Raw genomic sequence first — 12,604 nt, forward strand, 5'->3', positions numbered from 1 at the left:
TAAACAGGGGGATCATTATGAGTCCGATCTACTAGTGAGTCCCTGAACACCTTGTAGACCCTTCCCAATAAATATAATAAATAAATAATAAAGCGCCTGCTTAGGCAGACGAAGGGGTCAGGAGTTTGATCCCCTGGCCTGCCTAGCAGGCCTCGCCCCTGGGTTGTGCTGAGTTGGAGATTGAGACAGGGCGTGGTGGCACACCTGTAATCCTAGCACTTGGGAGGCTGTAAACAGAAGGATCACTATGAGTCCGATTTATGCAGTGAGACCCTGTACACCCTGTCCTAAAAAAATAAAGTATTATATATAAAGTTGTGATGAATATGTTTATGAGGCAGTTTATCCTGCCACCAGCAGGAAAGGTTTATCTCAGCTTAGTGGATGTGGTGGTGCACGTCTTTCACTCAGCACTGATAACTGTGAGCTCAAGGCCAGCCTAGACTCCACAGTCCCTTCTCAAAAAAAAAAAAAAAAAAAAAAAAAAAAATCCCAGCGGGAGTGGGATAACAAGTTTGAGCTTAGTTTCAGCAATTTAGTGATTTAGCAAAACCCTGTCTCGGAATAATAAGGGGCTGGGGATGTAGCTCCCTGCCAAGATCCTGGGTTCAATCTCCAGGGGAGCAAAATAAACCAAACCAAAGTCGCTTACTGCATCCTCTCCAGCACAACATCCCTGACCATTCTTGCAAGTCTTAGGCAGCGCCGACTGCCCAAGGTCTTATTTCCGCAGAAGCGTCGCCCGGAGTGCCCTCGGTAACCGAACCATGGGGTGCGCGCGTGCAGGCGCTCACATCGTCCGTGCCCGCAGCTCCCGGATGGTGGGCGGGGTCGCGCCCCTGGTCACCTCGCCGGGTCCCGGCCCGGCCGCTGATCCGGGAGGAAGGGCGGCCTCCCTCCCACGTGTCTGGCAGTGGGAAGCGAGGACCCAGTTGGCCGTGACGCGGTGCCCGTGTGGTCTCGTCCCTGCACATTCCCGCGCACTGGGCTTAGGTGGGGGTATAGGTTTGCGCTCGGCGCCCTGCCCAGCCGAACGCTTCCGCGCGAAGACGTCTGCGCGCCCGCAGCCAAGGGCCGGGCCGCCGCCGGCGCCGGGGTCTGGAAGTAGACAAGAAAAGAAGGGAGGGGAGCGAGGAGCGGCGGCGGAGGGAACAGCAGATTGCTCCGAACCAATGGCAGCGGCAGAACGAGGTGGCACCAAATTCCCCTCGGCCAATAGCAAAGCGTAGCTTTCAGGAGTCATTAGCATGTCCCCGCAGGCAGGGGCCGCGGCGCGGGTTTAGGGACTGCAGCATCCCTGCTCCGCGCTCGGTCGCCGTGCGCCTGGCTGTCCCTCCCTCTCCAGCCCCCGCCTGCGCGCGGGCTACGTGGGCCGGCCGGCTCCGCACACTTTGCCCGTCTTGGCAGCAGATAAAAGAGGTCTGGGGAAATACGGGCCGGCGGACTGCTGCCAGCGCAGCTCTTTAAATCCCCGGCCCCAGGACCCGCGCACAGCGGGCAGGCCCGGAGCCCGGCCGCGTGTGAGGCGCAGTAGGCTTGGCGCGTGGCTCCACCAGATCGCCTTGCAGAAGCAGCTTCCGGAACCGAAGTCCACCCTCGGCTCCCAGGTACCACTTTCCGCAGCCTCAGCCCAGGCAAAGTGAGCCTAGCAACAGAAAGCCAAGATGCCAGCCCACATGCTGCAGGAGGTGAGCTCCCCGGGACCGACCCGCTGCAGCGAGGCAAGCCGGGCTGCGCTTCTGAGGACGCGCGTGGGGGCGAGTCGGGGACACTGGCGAGTACTTAGACGTCTTCCGAGATGTACTGCCTGTAGCGATGGGGTATAGATTGCAACTGGGAGGGCTGATTCCAACCCTTGCTTCTTAGGGCTTTTGGTTTTGGATTTGATTTTTTTTTTTTTTTTTTTTTTTTTTTTTTTTTTTTTTTTTTTTTTTTTTTTGAGACAGAATCACACTGTGTACTTCTGGCTGGCCTTAAATTTACTTCTTAGCCCAGGCTGGCCTCAAACTCACTGCGATCCTCCTGATTCAGCCTCCCGAGCACTGGGATCATAGACATTTACCTTCACGCCTGGCTTTTAAGGTTTAAAGTACAGAAAAATGCAGTAGCTCCAAGGACTTCTATGTATGCACACGGGTTTCCTTTGTGTGTTGCCAAGGGTGTGAGAGTTTCACCACTCTTCTGCCTCTTCACGTTAAAGTTTCACTCCTAACCTCTGCACAGTGTCTGCACTCTTCTTTCTGCTCCATCCCAGGGAGCACCCCACTCCCAAGTAGCTTCTGCCCTGGGCGGGGCAGGGCCTTAGCACCCCTCCCCCAGCGTGGGCTCGGAGCTGAGGCCTCTGCTGGCCCCATACTGTTCTGTTCTCCCAACTCTCCCTTTCATCTTCCAGATGTCTGGCTCCTACACCACCACCACCACCATCACGGCGCCCCCCTCTGGGGGCCTTCAGAATGGTCTACAGAAGCTGGACAAGCCTCCCCAGTACATCGGAGCCGACATCCGCCCTGAAATAAAAGATGACATACACGACCCCAGCTACCAAGACGAAGAGGGCCCCCCCCCCAAGCTGGAGTACGTCTGGAGGAACATCATCCTGATGGCGCTGCTGCATGTGGGAGCCCTGTACGGAATCACTCTGGTTCCCACCTGCAAGTTCTACACTGTCCTGTGGGGTAAGTAGGTACCCATGTCCCCAGCCAGTACACCACGTTCTGGCTGCTGTTGATAGGGTGGGGTTCCTGGCCATGTCTTTATCTTTATAGTGGCCTGGGAGCACAGCACAGTGGGGCAGGAATCCAGAAATGTCAGGTTTGGGGGACCCTTAACAGAATAATGGGAAATGAGCCTCAGCCTCTGCAGGGACACTGAAAGAAAGACTGAGGCATGAGGTAGTTGACCTTGGAAAAGCTCTGCTGACAGAGCCATTGGTGGGGCTGCCTGTCCTTGGTCTGTCTGCCACAGAGAATCGAGGCCCTTCCTGGGGCAAATGCAGGCTTAGGCATTGGCCTTAAGGCATGGGCGTCACATGCTCTATGGTGAACCAGTCAGGGGTAGGATGAAGGGACACTGTAGAGAGGGAGATCACTGAAAGGAAGGAACACAAAGGTGGTTACCCACAAAACTACAATGTCTGATGATGGCATGATGGTGCAAGTCTTGGATCCCAACATGCAAGGCCTGGGGCAGGAAGATCATCTTGAGATGGAGGCCTACCTGAACGACATATGAGACCCTGCCTCAAAACTAGAATATTTGAGCCTGGCCCCTTGGCAGATCAAGCCAGTTTGTCATGGAGGGAGAGGACGATGGCTCCTATGTGACCCAGTTGTACAGATGTATTGCTGCCATTGCAGGCAGGTCTCCACAGTGCAGCGCAGCAAGCCATATTCTGAAGGTCAGATTGTGGGAGTGTCTCATGTCTACTCCGACTGCCTGCTCCAGCCCCTTCTCTGGAGGCCACAGTTGCACCAAGGTCCCAGCACTTCTGGTACCAACCCTCCCCACCCACACACACCCTCCTCTGCAGGGACAGCCGGGCCACAGAAGAGAGCCTCGAGCAGCTGTGCTAGTGAAGCAGATGGTCCCCATCTTGTCCTGACCTGCCTTGGCGCAGCTCTAGACTGAATCCTGGGTGACAGTGCCAGTGCCCTGGAGCCACACCTGTGAGAGGTGTGGGAAGCGGAGGAGAGGGGAATCTTCAGGCCTAGGCCCCTTGCTGCCCTCGGGTCAGTGAACAGGTCACCTGGCAGGGACACCTGAGGTCTCCAGGAGTAGTCTCTGCTATGGTGTAGTATTTGTGTAAAAGAACGACATGGTGCGGGGTTTGCTGTCTCTTGGGCATTTTAGGTGTTATAGGAGGCGGGTTCTGGTCCCTGGAGCTCTGTCTGGCAGAATTCCTAGGAACACAGAAATACCACTTTGTGAGACACACCAGTTGTCAGTGTTTTAAGTGGAGATGTCAGTACCTTTAGGACCAGAAGGGTTAGATTGTTTAAGTAACTGTATGGCCTCTCAGCATTTCTCCTGTCTCTGCTATCTGAGAGCTTTATGTTGTTTTGCAGACTCTAGAACCAGAATCCACAGGACAGGAACGAAGAGATGTCCCTGGCCATACCAAGGGCTTGGGAGGGCCCCTCTAGCCTTCTCCATAGAACAAAGCTGTGAAGTATTATTGTAACAGTACTTTTCTGAGTCAGAGGGAGAATGTGTCTTCCTGGCCCAAGTCTTCTACAGGACAGAACTAGCAGTGTGGTTCGAATGGGCCTGGGTTCTTTCCCTGATTTCCCAATTCCCCTGTTAATCTAGGTACTTTTAAGAATCAACCAAGCATGAAACCAGTAGAGGTGCTTCCTTGGCCCTTGTCTATGTCACCCAGGACCTTTTTTTTTTTTTTTTTTCCGATGGAACTGGGGATTGAACTCAGGCCCTTGCACTTGCCAGGCTGGACTTAGTGGTGCATGCCTGTAATCCCAGTGCTGGGGAGGCTGAAAACAGGAGGATCACTATGAGTTGGAGCTTTGTAGTGAGACACTATACCAAATACATTATTTATTTAATTTTTTTTTTTTTTTTTTTTAGACAGGGACTAACTATGTAGTTTAGGAAGGCCTTTAACTCACTTAGAAGCCCAGGATTCCTTGAGCTCACTAAGATCCTCCTGCCACAGCCTCCCGAGTGCTGGATTATAGGTATGTACCACCATGCCAGGCCCAATACCTCTTATTAGATTCCAGGGCTGTGGCCCATGGGGCTTTCCCAGGCACAGGTGTATCCAGACCCTGAAGATTAGGGCTGTTTGGGCTGAGTGTGGTGGCGCATACCTATAATCCCAGCACTGGGGAGGCTGAGACAGGAGGATCACTACGAGTCTGAGCTGTGCAGGGAGACCCTGTACCAAATATATAAACAAATAAAGATTACTTATGTCTTGTCAGTCATCAGACAGCTAGATTCTGTCAGTGACTTGGGGTCTTGAGCCCAGCCAGAGGAAATGTGCCAGAACTTCCCCTGGGTGGATGGGAGCACTGGGGATCCTGTAGGAGGGACAGAACCAGGTGCAGAGAGAGAGAGGAGGCTGTTTGGAAACTTATCTCGCTGGAAAGGAACATAGGACAAGTTTGTCACAATGTGTGGTGTCTCCTGTGGCCACTGAGGATCTATTGTTTCCAGATGCACCCAAGGAGCAACACATTATTAACAGTTTCCATTAGGGCCTCACCCCCTGCCTCTCGAAGCCCATCGGAGGAAGGGCTGGATACACGCTGTGTGCCTTCCCTGTTAGAGAACACAGGGTGCCTCCTGACATGCTGGCCTAGAGGACGGCGAGGCAGGGCAGTGTCCTGGCGCTGTCTAGACCTGACCTGGCAGAGGGACGTGGCAAAGGAGAGACCTGGGAACTGGGTAGAGGCTGTGCAGGGTGAGTGGGTCGGTCTGCAACATGAGCAAGGGGGCCATAGAAAACCTAGTTTTTTAAGTTTTACTCTGTGACCCTGGAGACACACAGCATCTGTTTCCTCACTCGAGTGTGCATATTATTGGCACCCACCCCAGTCAGGGTATACAGTACATCCGAGAATACACACATCCTTGTTGAGTGGCACCAGCCACTCAACACTTGGCTATCAGGACTGATTTTCCCTGCTGCAGCCAAACTGCTTGCTGAACTACAGCACGGTACTGAAAGGCTTTGGTTCCAGCTGATAAATGGCCTCCCCTTTGTGTCCCTAGTGTCTTCCACCACATGGGGCTCCTCCAGTTGGTTAGTGCCCAGTTGCCCTTGCTCATGGGTTCTAAGCTCTGGCTGGCAGAGTAGTTTAGGCCCTGAAAGGCCCTGGGTTAATGCTTTTTCAGACTGGTAAGTGGCTCAATGGTGAAAGCCCTGGTTTTTCTCCTCAGTTCTACCTCCTTTGTTACTGGCATTTCTAGCCTTTCTCCATCTAGTCAGAGAAGCTAGGAGGTGATGGGTTTTTTTGTTTTGTTTTTTTCTGAATACCAAAAGCTAAGTAGGGTCAGGGGAAAACATCCTTAGCCACGCATAAAGAAGACACAGACTGTGACAGGAGGAGCATGTCCACGAGGTGCTTTCCCAGGTGGAACTTCCACACTGCTGACGCCTGTGTCCTGTCCTGGCAGCCTACGTATACTATGTTGTCAGTGCCCTGGGAATCACAGCAGGAGCTCATCGCCTGTGGAGTCATCGAACTTACAAAGCACGCCTGCCTCTGAGGGTCTTCCTGATCATTGCCAACACCATGGCCTTCCAGGTAAGAAGCTGGTGCTGCCAAGCCCGGCCTGTAGATGGCACAGGAAAGGGGTTCAGTGTTCAGAGAGAAGTCCCAAAGGGTGGTCATTGCTTTTCCCGTCTCCTGTGGTCACCTTACAGGTTGTCTTAGGGCGGTCCATAATCTCCTGTGGTCCATAATCTTTGGGAGCTTACAAGTCCCAGGATGGGAAATGGCCCTGTTCTTGAGGAACAGATGCATTTCGATCCCATGGTGCATCTGTTAGTGCAGCACACCCATAGTTTAGTGAAGGGCCAGGTCACAAAGCCAGTGCTGTTTGCATTTCTGGACAAAAAGTAGACACTAAATTCATCATAGAGAGTCTCACAGGAACACACATACAAAATGACTAGGAGGTAATCTTTTACACAGATAATAACAGTAAGCACTGCTGCGCCAGCTTGTGTTATGATCTGTGCCAAGTGTTAGGCATAGATTAATTCTTCAACCCTCACATCTTAGGAAGTAAGTCACAGTAGTATTTTCATTTAGAAGATGAGAAAACTGAGTCACTGAGAAGTTGTAACACCAGTGTTGTGGTGCTGTTTGGGTTGCCCTTCTAGCTAGGTCCAGTCCTGAGGGTGATTCAGACAAAAAGTTTTCAAGAGACAATGAAGGGAATGTCATAGCTGTTGGGCTCTAGCAATGAACAAAAGACAGCTCCTGGTTCAGGACTTAGCTTCAGCAAGAGCTGAACAGAAAGCCAGATCAGTCCCCTTTGTATTAACGACATTCCCCAGAACTTACCACCTTTACATATTCATCTCTTCCTGAGCAACTTTAAATCTGAGATTCCTAATGGTGTTCTTGTGAGCAGAGGGAAAGAAGACAGATCAGTATGTTTTTGAATGGAAGGAAAGAATCCTAGACAAGGGCTGCATGCCTCACAGGTTACCTGTGGCCTTGTTATGGGGTTAGGTGAACTCAGGAGGGCCTCAGGGTAGGGCTCCCAGGACTGCACCCAGAGAGCAGCCGTTGGGGCTTTGGTGCCCACCTTACTCTCCGTATGCCTGGGGAGCAGTAACCCATGAGAACCTGTGCCATGTTCCTTAAGGTTTCTTTCCTAACATGGCTGAGTTCTGGGTTCTTCTCCATCCTCCCCATACACAGTCTTGAGGTGCAGCGTGCTATTCCTGTGGGCAGGGGATGCAAGGTGCTTTTCCTGCAAACCTCTGGGCAGGCAAGGGCCAACTGCATCTCCTTCACGCCTCCTCTGGTACCAGACTCCGGGGATGCTGGGAGGCTGGGCTGCAGCAGTGAGCCATATAGATGCGTGGGCATTTGTCCTCCCTGGAGAACATCTCTCTTCAGGCCTCTGTGGTGTTTCTCTTTCCTCCAGAATGATGTATATGAGTGGGCCCGAGATCATCGTGCCCACCACAAGTTCTCAGAAACACATGCGGACCCTCACAATTCCCGGCGTGGGTTTTTCTTCTCTCATGTGGGCTGGCTGCTTGTGCGCAAACATCCAGCCGTCAAAGAGAAGGGTGGTTTGCTGGATATGTCTGACCTAAAGGCCGAGAAACTGGTGATGTTCCAGAGAAGGTGAGTGAAGGCAGCAGGATGGAGCTGGGACTGTGGCTTTGGTCACCCAGGTTGGGAACTCAAACTTTCCTTAGGGCTTGTACAATAAAAGCTGAGGAATATATTGGGTCTGAGTGTTTAAAGTCATATAAACCTCCAGTTTTTAATATTTCACAGGCCCACACCCATAATTTATTGCTCTTCTCCTTTCTCTGCCTTATCTCAATGAAATCAGTGAGTGCAACAAATGTTTGCTGTTCTAGAACAGGACATGGACCCAGAAATGAATATAGCTGAGTCCTTCCCCATCCAGTCCTCTGTAGCCCACCACAGGTGGAGTGGTAAGCTCAGGCCTAAACAGCCACCATGCAGGACAGGATGTTGTCTGTACCACGAGAGGCTCAGTGGGGAAGGGTCTCAAAGGAGGACTAACTCCAGGGAGGGTTTGAAAAACAGCATCAGAACTTACATAAGGATGGAGATAGTTGTGTGAGCAGGGTCAGTGCAAGAGAACAGTGAGCTACAGCGTGGTCATGAGTAAGGCCTTTGGCCAAAATGTGGCCTCGACAGGGAAAAGACTTTTAAGAGAGGTTGGGGCTGTCACAGAGAGTGCTGTGGCAAGTCAGGATTTGATTCAGCTTCCACAGAACCACTGGGCGGATGACTTCATGATTTGACCAACATGGCTTTGTGCTCTTGTGATGGAGGAGAATGTGTTTCAAGTCAGGAGACAAGCGTGCCTACATTCCTCCACTGTTTTCAGTGGGTGATCTTGGAAAAGCTGCTGAACTCATTCACACTGCCGCCTCTAAGGAATGACATAAGAACATTATGTGTTCCAAAACTTTTCCACTCCATTCCTTCATGTTGGTTTCTGCCCTTTGTGCTCTTGGTGAAAAGACAGCTTGTGCTAGTCAGAGGGAGTCGTCAGAAGCGTGAGTGTTGTCCCTTCGCATTCCCTGTTCTTTCTGCATAGGTACTACAAGCCCGGTCTCCTGTTGATGTGTTTCATCCTGCCGACACTAGTCCCCTGGTACTGCTGGGACGAAACCTTTTTACACAGCTTGTATGTGGCCACTTTCCTGAGGTATGCTGTGGTGCTCAATGCCACCTGGCTGGTGAACAGTGCCGCGCACCTCTTTGGATATCGCCCATATGATAAGAACATTGAGTCTCGGGAGAACATCCTGGTTTCACTGGGAGCTGTGGGTAAGTCCGTTGTCCATAGCAGGACTACATCTGCTGTCTGATGACAAGGGTATTTGGGCAGGAGCCACGGAGAGAGACCTGCTTTTATGACTGGCCAATAGCTCAAGTTTTCACTATAAAAACTAGAGAGTTAATATATCGAGAAAACCAAATGAGGGTTAGGCAACCTCTTCACTCAGGCCCTTGCGCTTGCCAGGGAAGCGCTTATTCCACTGAGCCATCTCCCTAGCCCTAGGCAACCTCTCTTCTACTGAGCTATCTTCCTGGCTCAAGGCAACCTCTCTTATATCAAATGGAAAGGGTGAAAATAATACTGCTTTTGATTTTTTTTTTAAACATTTATTTATTTATTTATTTATTGTGTGTGTGTGTGTGTGTGTATGGCCAGCTCAGCCCCACCAGGGGGCGGGGCTGGCTGGCATGTGGTGCTGGGGGATCGAACCGCAGTCCCTGTGCTTTGCCAAGCTTGTTTCAAGTAAGTGCTTTAGACCACTGAGCCATCTCACCAGCCCCTGCTTTTGATTTTTTAAAAGTTGTAAAAATCCCAGGTGTAGTGACAACATGCCTGTAATCCCAGCATTGAGAGGCTGAGGCAGGAAAATCTCTTAAGTTTGTGGTCAGCCTGGACTACACAGTGCCTCAACTATACAGTAAGACCCTGTCTCAAAAAAACAGTAATAATAATAAAGTTTTAAACCATCTCCACATGCTACTGGCTATCTCTGAGCAGGTCTGTAGTCTTATGTGGGGCCAGAGATGCGTAAATAAAAAATGTGGTCATCTGGGTGACTTGTAAGTCCAGTGCTTTATATATATTTATTTAGGTGCCAGGCATTGAACTCGGGGCCTCTTGCTTGCCAGGCAGACACTGTACCACTAAGCTACATCCCTAGGCCCCGGTGTTTCATATTTAAGTGTCTTATAAAATGAAGAAAATGATGTAAATTATTCTGTTCAGTAATCTTCAAGTATGTCACATTTCTAGTGTTTTCATCTCCCATCATAGTTGGGCACACCGTGCTGTATTGTGAACTATGCCTTATCACTGGTGTCAGCATGAAGCCCATCAGCTCAACTCTTGGTAGCACTTACCTATTGCTTGTCCTTTATTTCTTGCCTTCTTTTCCTGATATCTGTTAGGAACTCTCCTTTCCCCAGCATTGCTTTGGGAGCCTTCTGATAATGCTGATGGTTTCCTCAGAGGTACTACTCCAGGATCTGATGTTGTTTATTGCTAAAGGTTCTTCTTTCTAGAATTCGAGTCCCAATTGCTGTATCAAAGAACAGTTCTGCCACTTGTCTTCCCTCATCTTCCTTCCATATGCACATAGGCTTTGACACCCCAAAGCAACTGTATCTCCAGGGCCTCTTCGCCTCAGTCATCAGCTGTTGTTCATCCAGTAACGCCTAGCCAACCGCACTGCTCACAGATTCATGCACGTCATCACGGAGTGCTTGTTCTCGTAATATCTTCCTTTATGCTCTCAGCCTGGCCATACTTGCTGTCTCTGTCTTGCATGTTTGTGTTTTAACCCAAGCTTGATATAAATAACCTACACTGCCAGTCTGCATAGAAGTAGGTTAATCTAGACTGAGGTATCTCCTGTGTTGTTTATTGAAATGTGATCTTTCCTCCCTATATTCTCTTTGACCATCAGTTCAGGTTCTTTGTCCCTTATGTCACTGACTTCCACAAACCTGCTCTTTCCTTTTACCTTGTCCTTTCTGTTCTCCAGTTCTCTTTGCTTCTAGAATCACCCCCTTACAGTCTCATGCTCATCTTCTCTGGCAGCTTACTGTCCCCTCAGTCCTCCATGGGCTGTCTCTTGCCACTCTAGTTGCCACCTGTAACCCTCCTCTCCCCAGAGCCTGGCTGGAGAAGGCTGTGTGGAAGCTAGCCCTGCTCCATTGGCTTCTTGGCCATGGCATGGTCCTGTGCAGTTCAAACAGTGGACAACTGGCCACAGGGCAATGCAACTTCCTTCCCTTGCTTTTTACTCACAGCATTACTTCCCTGTCTTGGATATTGTTATCTACAAGGCATCCAACAACGTTTTTTATTACCTGTTTTTTATCTTGCTGTGATAAGAGTCAGTATTGTTAGTATTGGAATCAGATCAGAAAGAAGATGTGCCAGGAGTTGGCAAATACTTTCCCAGTTATAGAAAACCTTCCTCTGCAGCACTGTGAAGTATTCATACCAGAGTTCTCAGAGTCTCAGGGAATCTCTTTAAGTATTTTCACAAAGGTTCTGTTCTGTCAACATCTCCCCCACTTCAGGGTCAAAGTTCAGAGCCTTAGAAGCGAGAGAAACTTACTGTGTGCCTGCAGTGACTGAGAAACCCCAGCTCCTGTGTGTACCTCCTTCCTTCTGGCTTGCCAGCTGAGGCCCATTCTCTCAGAACCTTCCACCTTTGTAGGGAGCACTAACGTGGTGGAGAAAGGGTTCCTCCTTTAGACTGCAGTGTGCACCCCAGTACATGTGGGGTCTTGGGCCAGTACTTTTTTCTTACAATTGAAACTGTTGTTTCCCACTGTACAGGCCTTTCCCAGCAGTATCCTCTGAGAGAAACATCTACACCCTCCCAGCATCCCCTTGCCCGCCCCTGCTCCCCTACCCCACCCCACCCCCACTACTGTCATGGGTAACTAGAGCCTCTGGGCTCTTTGCTTAACATGCCTCTGAGGACATTTGCTTCAGAACTGAAGGCACTAGGTTCATCCATTCATTCACTAACAGCTGATTCCTCTGAGGTTTGAGGTACCCTCAAGCCAGATAATAGGTCTGCCAAGATGAGGAAGACAGCAATCCACTGAGCTCCGTAACTTCTCTCCTTGCTTTGTTCCAGGCGAGGGCTTCCACAACTACCACCATGCCTTCCCCTATGACTACTCTGCCAGTGAGTATCGCTGGCACATCAACTTTACCACATTCTTCATCGATTGCATGGCTGCCCTTGGTCTGGCTTATGACCGGAAGAAAGTATCCAAGGCTGCCGTCTTGGCCAGGATTAAAAGAACTGGAGATGGAAGCTACAAGAGTGGTTGAATTGGGTCATCTGGGTTTCTTTTCCAAAAGCCAGACTGTCAGAGGCTTAATGTGTTAATTAACTACTGAAAAATGCTACCAGGATGCTAAAGATGATATTAACCTGTTCCGATACAGTATTCTTTAAACTGGGAAAGTTTTGATAACTTTTTAAGGTAATACATATTTTAATTAGCCAGATTTAACCATACCACAATATATGTACAAATACGTTGTACATGAAAAATACATGCAATTTTATGTGTTGATTTTTAAAAATAAATAATAAATTGGAACACTCTTTTAAGAAGTATTGAAAGCCAACCACTATGCTCTTATCATGTTGGACAGACACTCCTCTCTCTTCTTTTGCATTGTACTTTCCTGCTTCTGTCACCTCCCTTTCTCTTCTTCCCTATAGCCTCCCAGGCAAACTGCTGCTCAGTCACTGGTCTGCGCCCACCTTGTAAAGTATAGACAGCCTTTCTGAAGCTCTAAAGGTGATGTTCTTTCTCCACATAACTGTCTGAGCTACCCTGAGCTTCAAGGTAGGTGGCTT

General features: G+C 50.0%; 1 protein-coding gene across 1 annotated transcript; it reads left to right on the forward strand.

Annotated features, from left to right (window-relative positions):
* The first annotated feature begins 1,258 nt into the window (after nt 1–1,258).
* LOC101577556 (acyl-CoA desaturase 1) lies at nt 1,259–12,358 on the forward strand. The gene is made up of 6 exons (XM_004631433.2): nt 1,259–1,688; nt 2,393–2,675; nt 6,136–6,266; nt 7,624–7,829; nt 8,785–9,017; nt 11,867–12,358. Exons 1-6 carry the CDS (start codon nt 1,665–1,667, stop codon nt 12,064–12,066), a joined length of 1,077 nt encoding a protein of 358 aa, XP_004631490.1. The 5' UTR covers nt 1,259–1,664; the 3' UTR covers nt 12,067–12,358.
* The last annotated feature ends 246 nt before the right edge of the window (nt 12,359–12,604 follow it).

This window comes from Octodon degus, unplaced genomic scaffold (assembly GCF_000260255.1).
Source record: "Octodon degus isolate 3935 unplaced genomic scaffold, OctDeg1.0 scaffold00042, whole genome shotgun sequence".
In the NCBI taxonomy this organism is placed as follows: Eukaryota; Metazoa; Chordata; class Mammalia; order Rodentia; family Octodontidae; genus Octodon; species Octodon degus.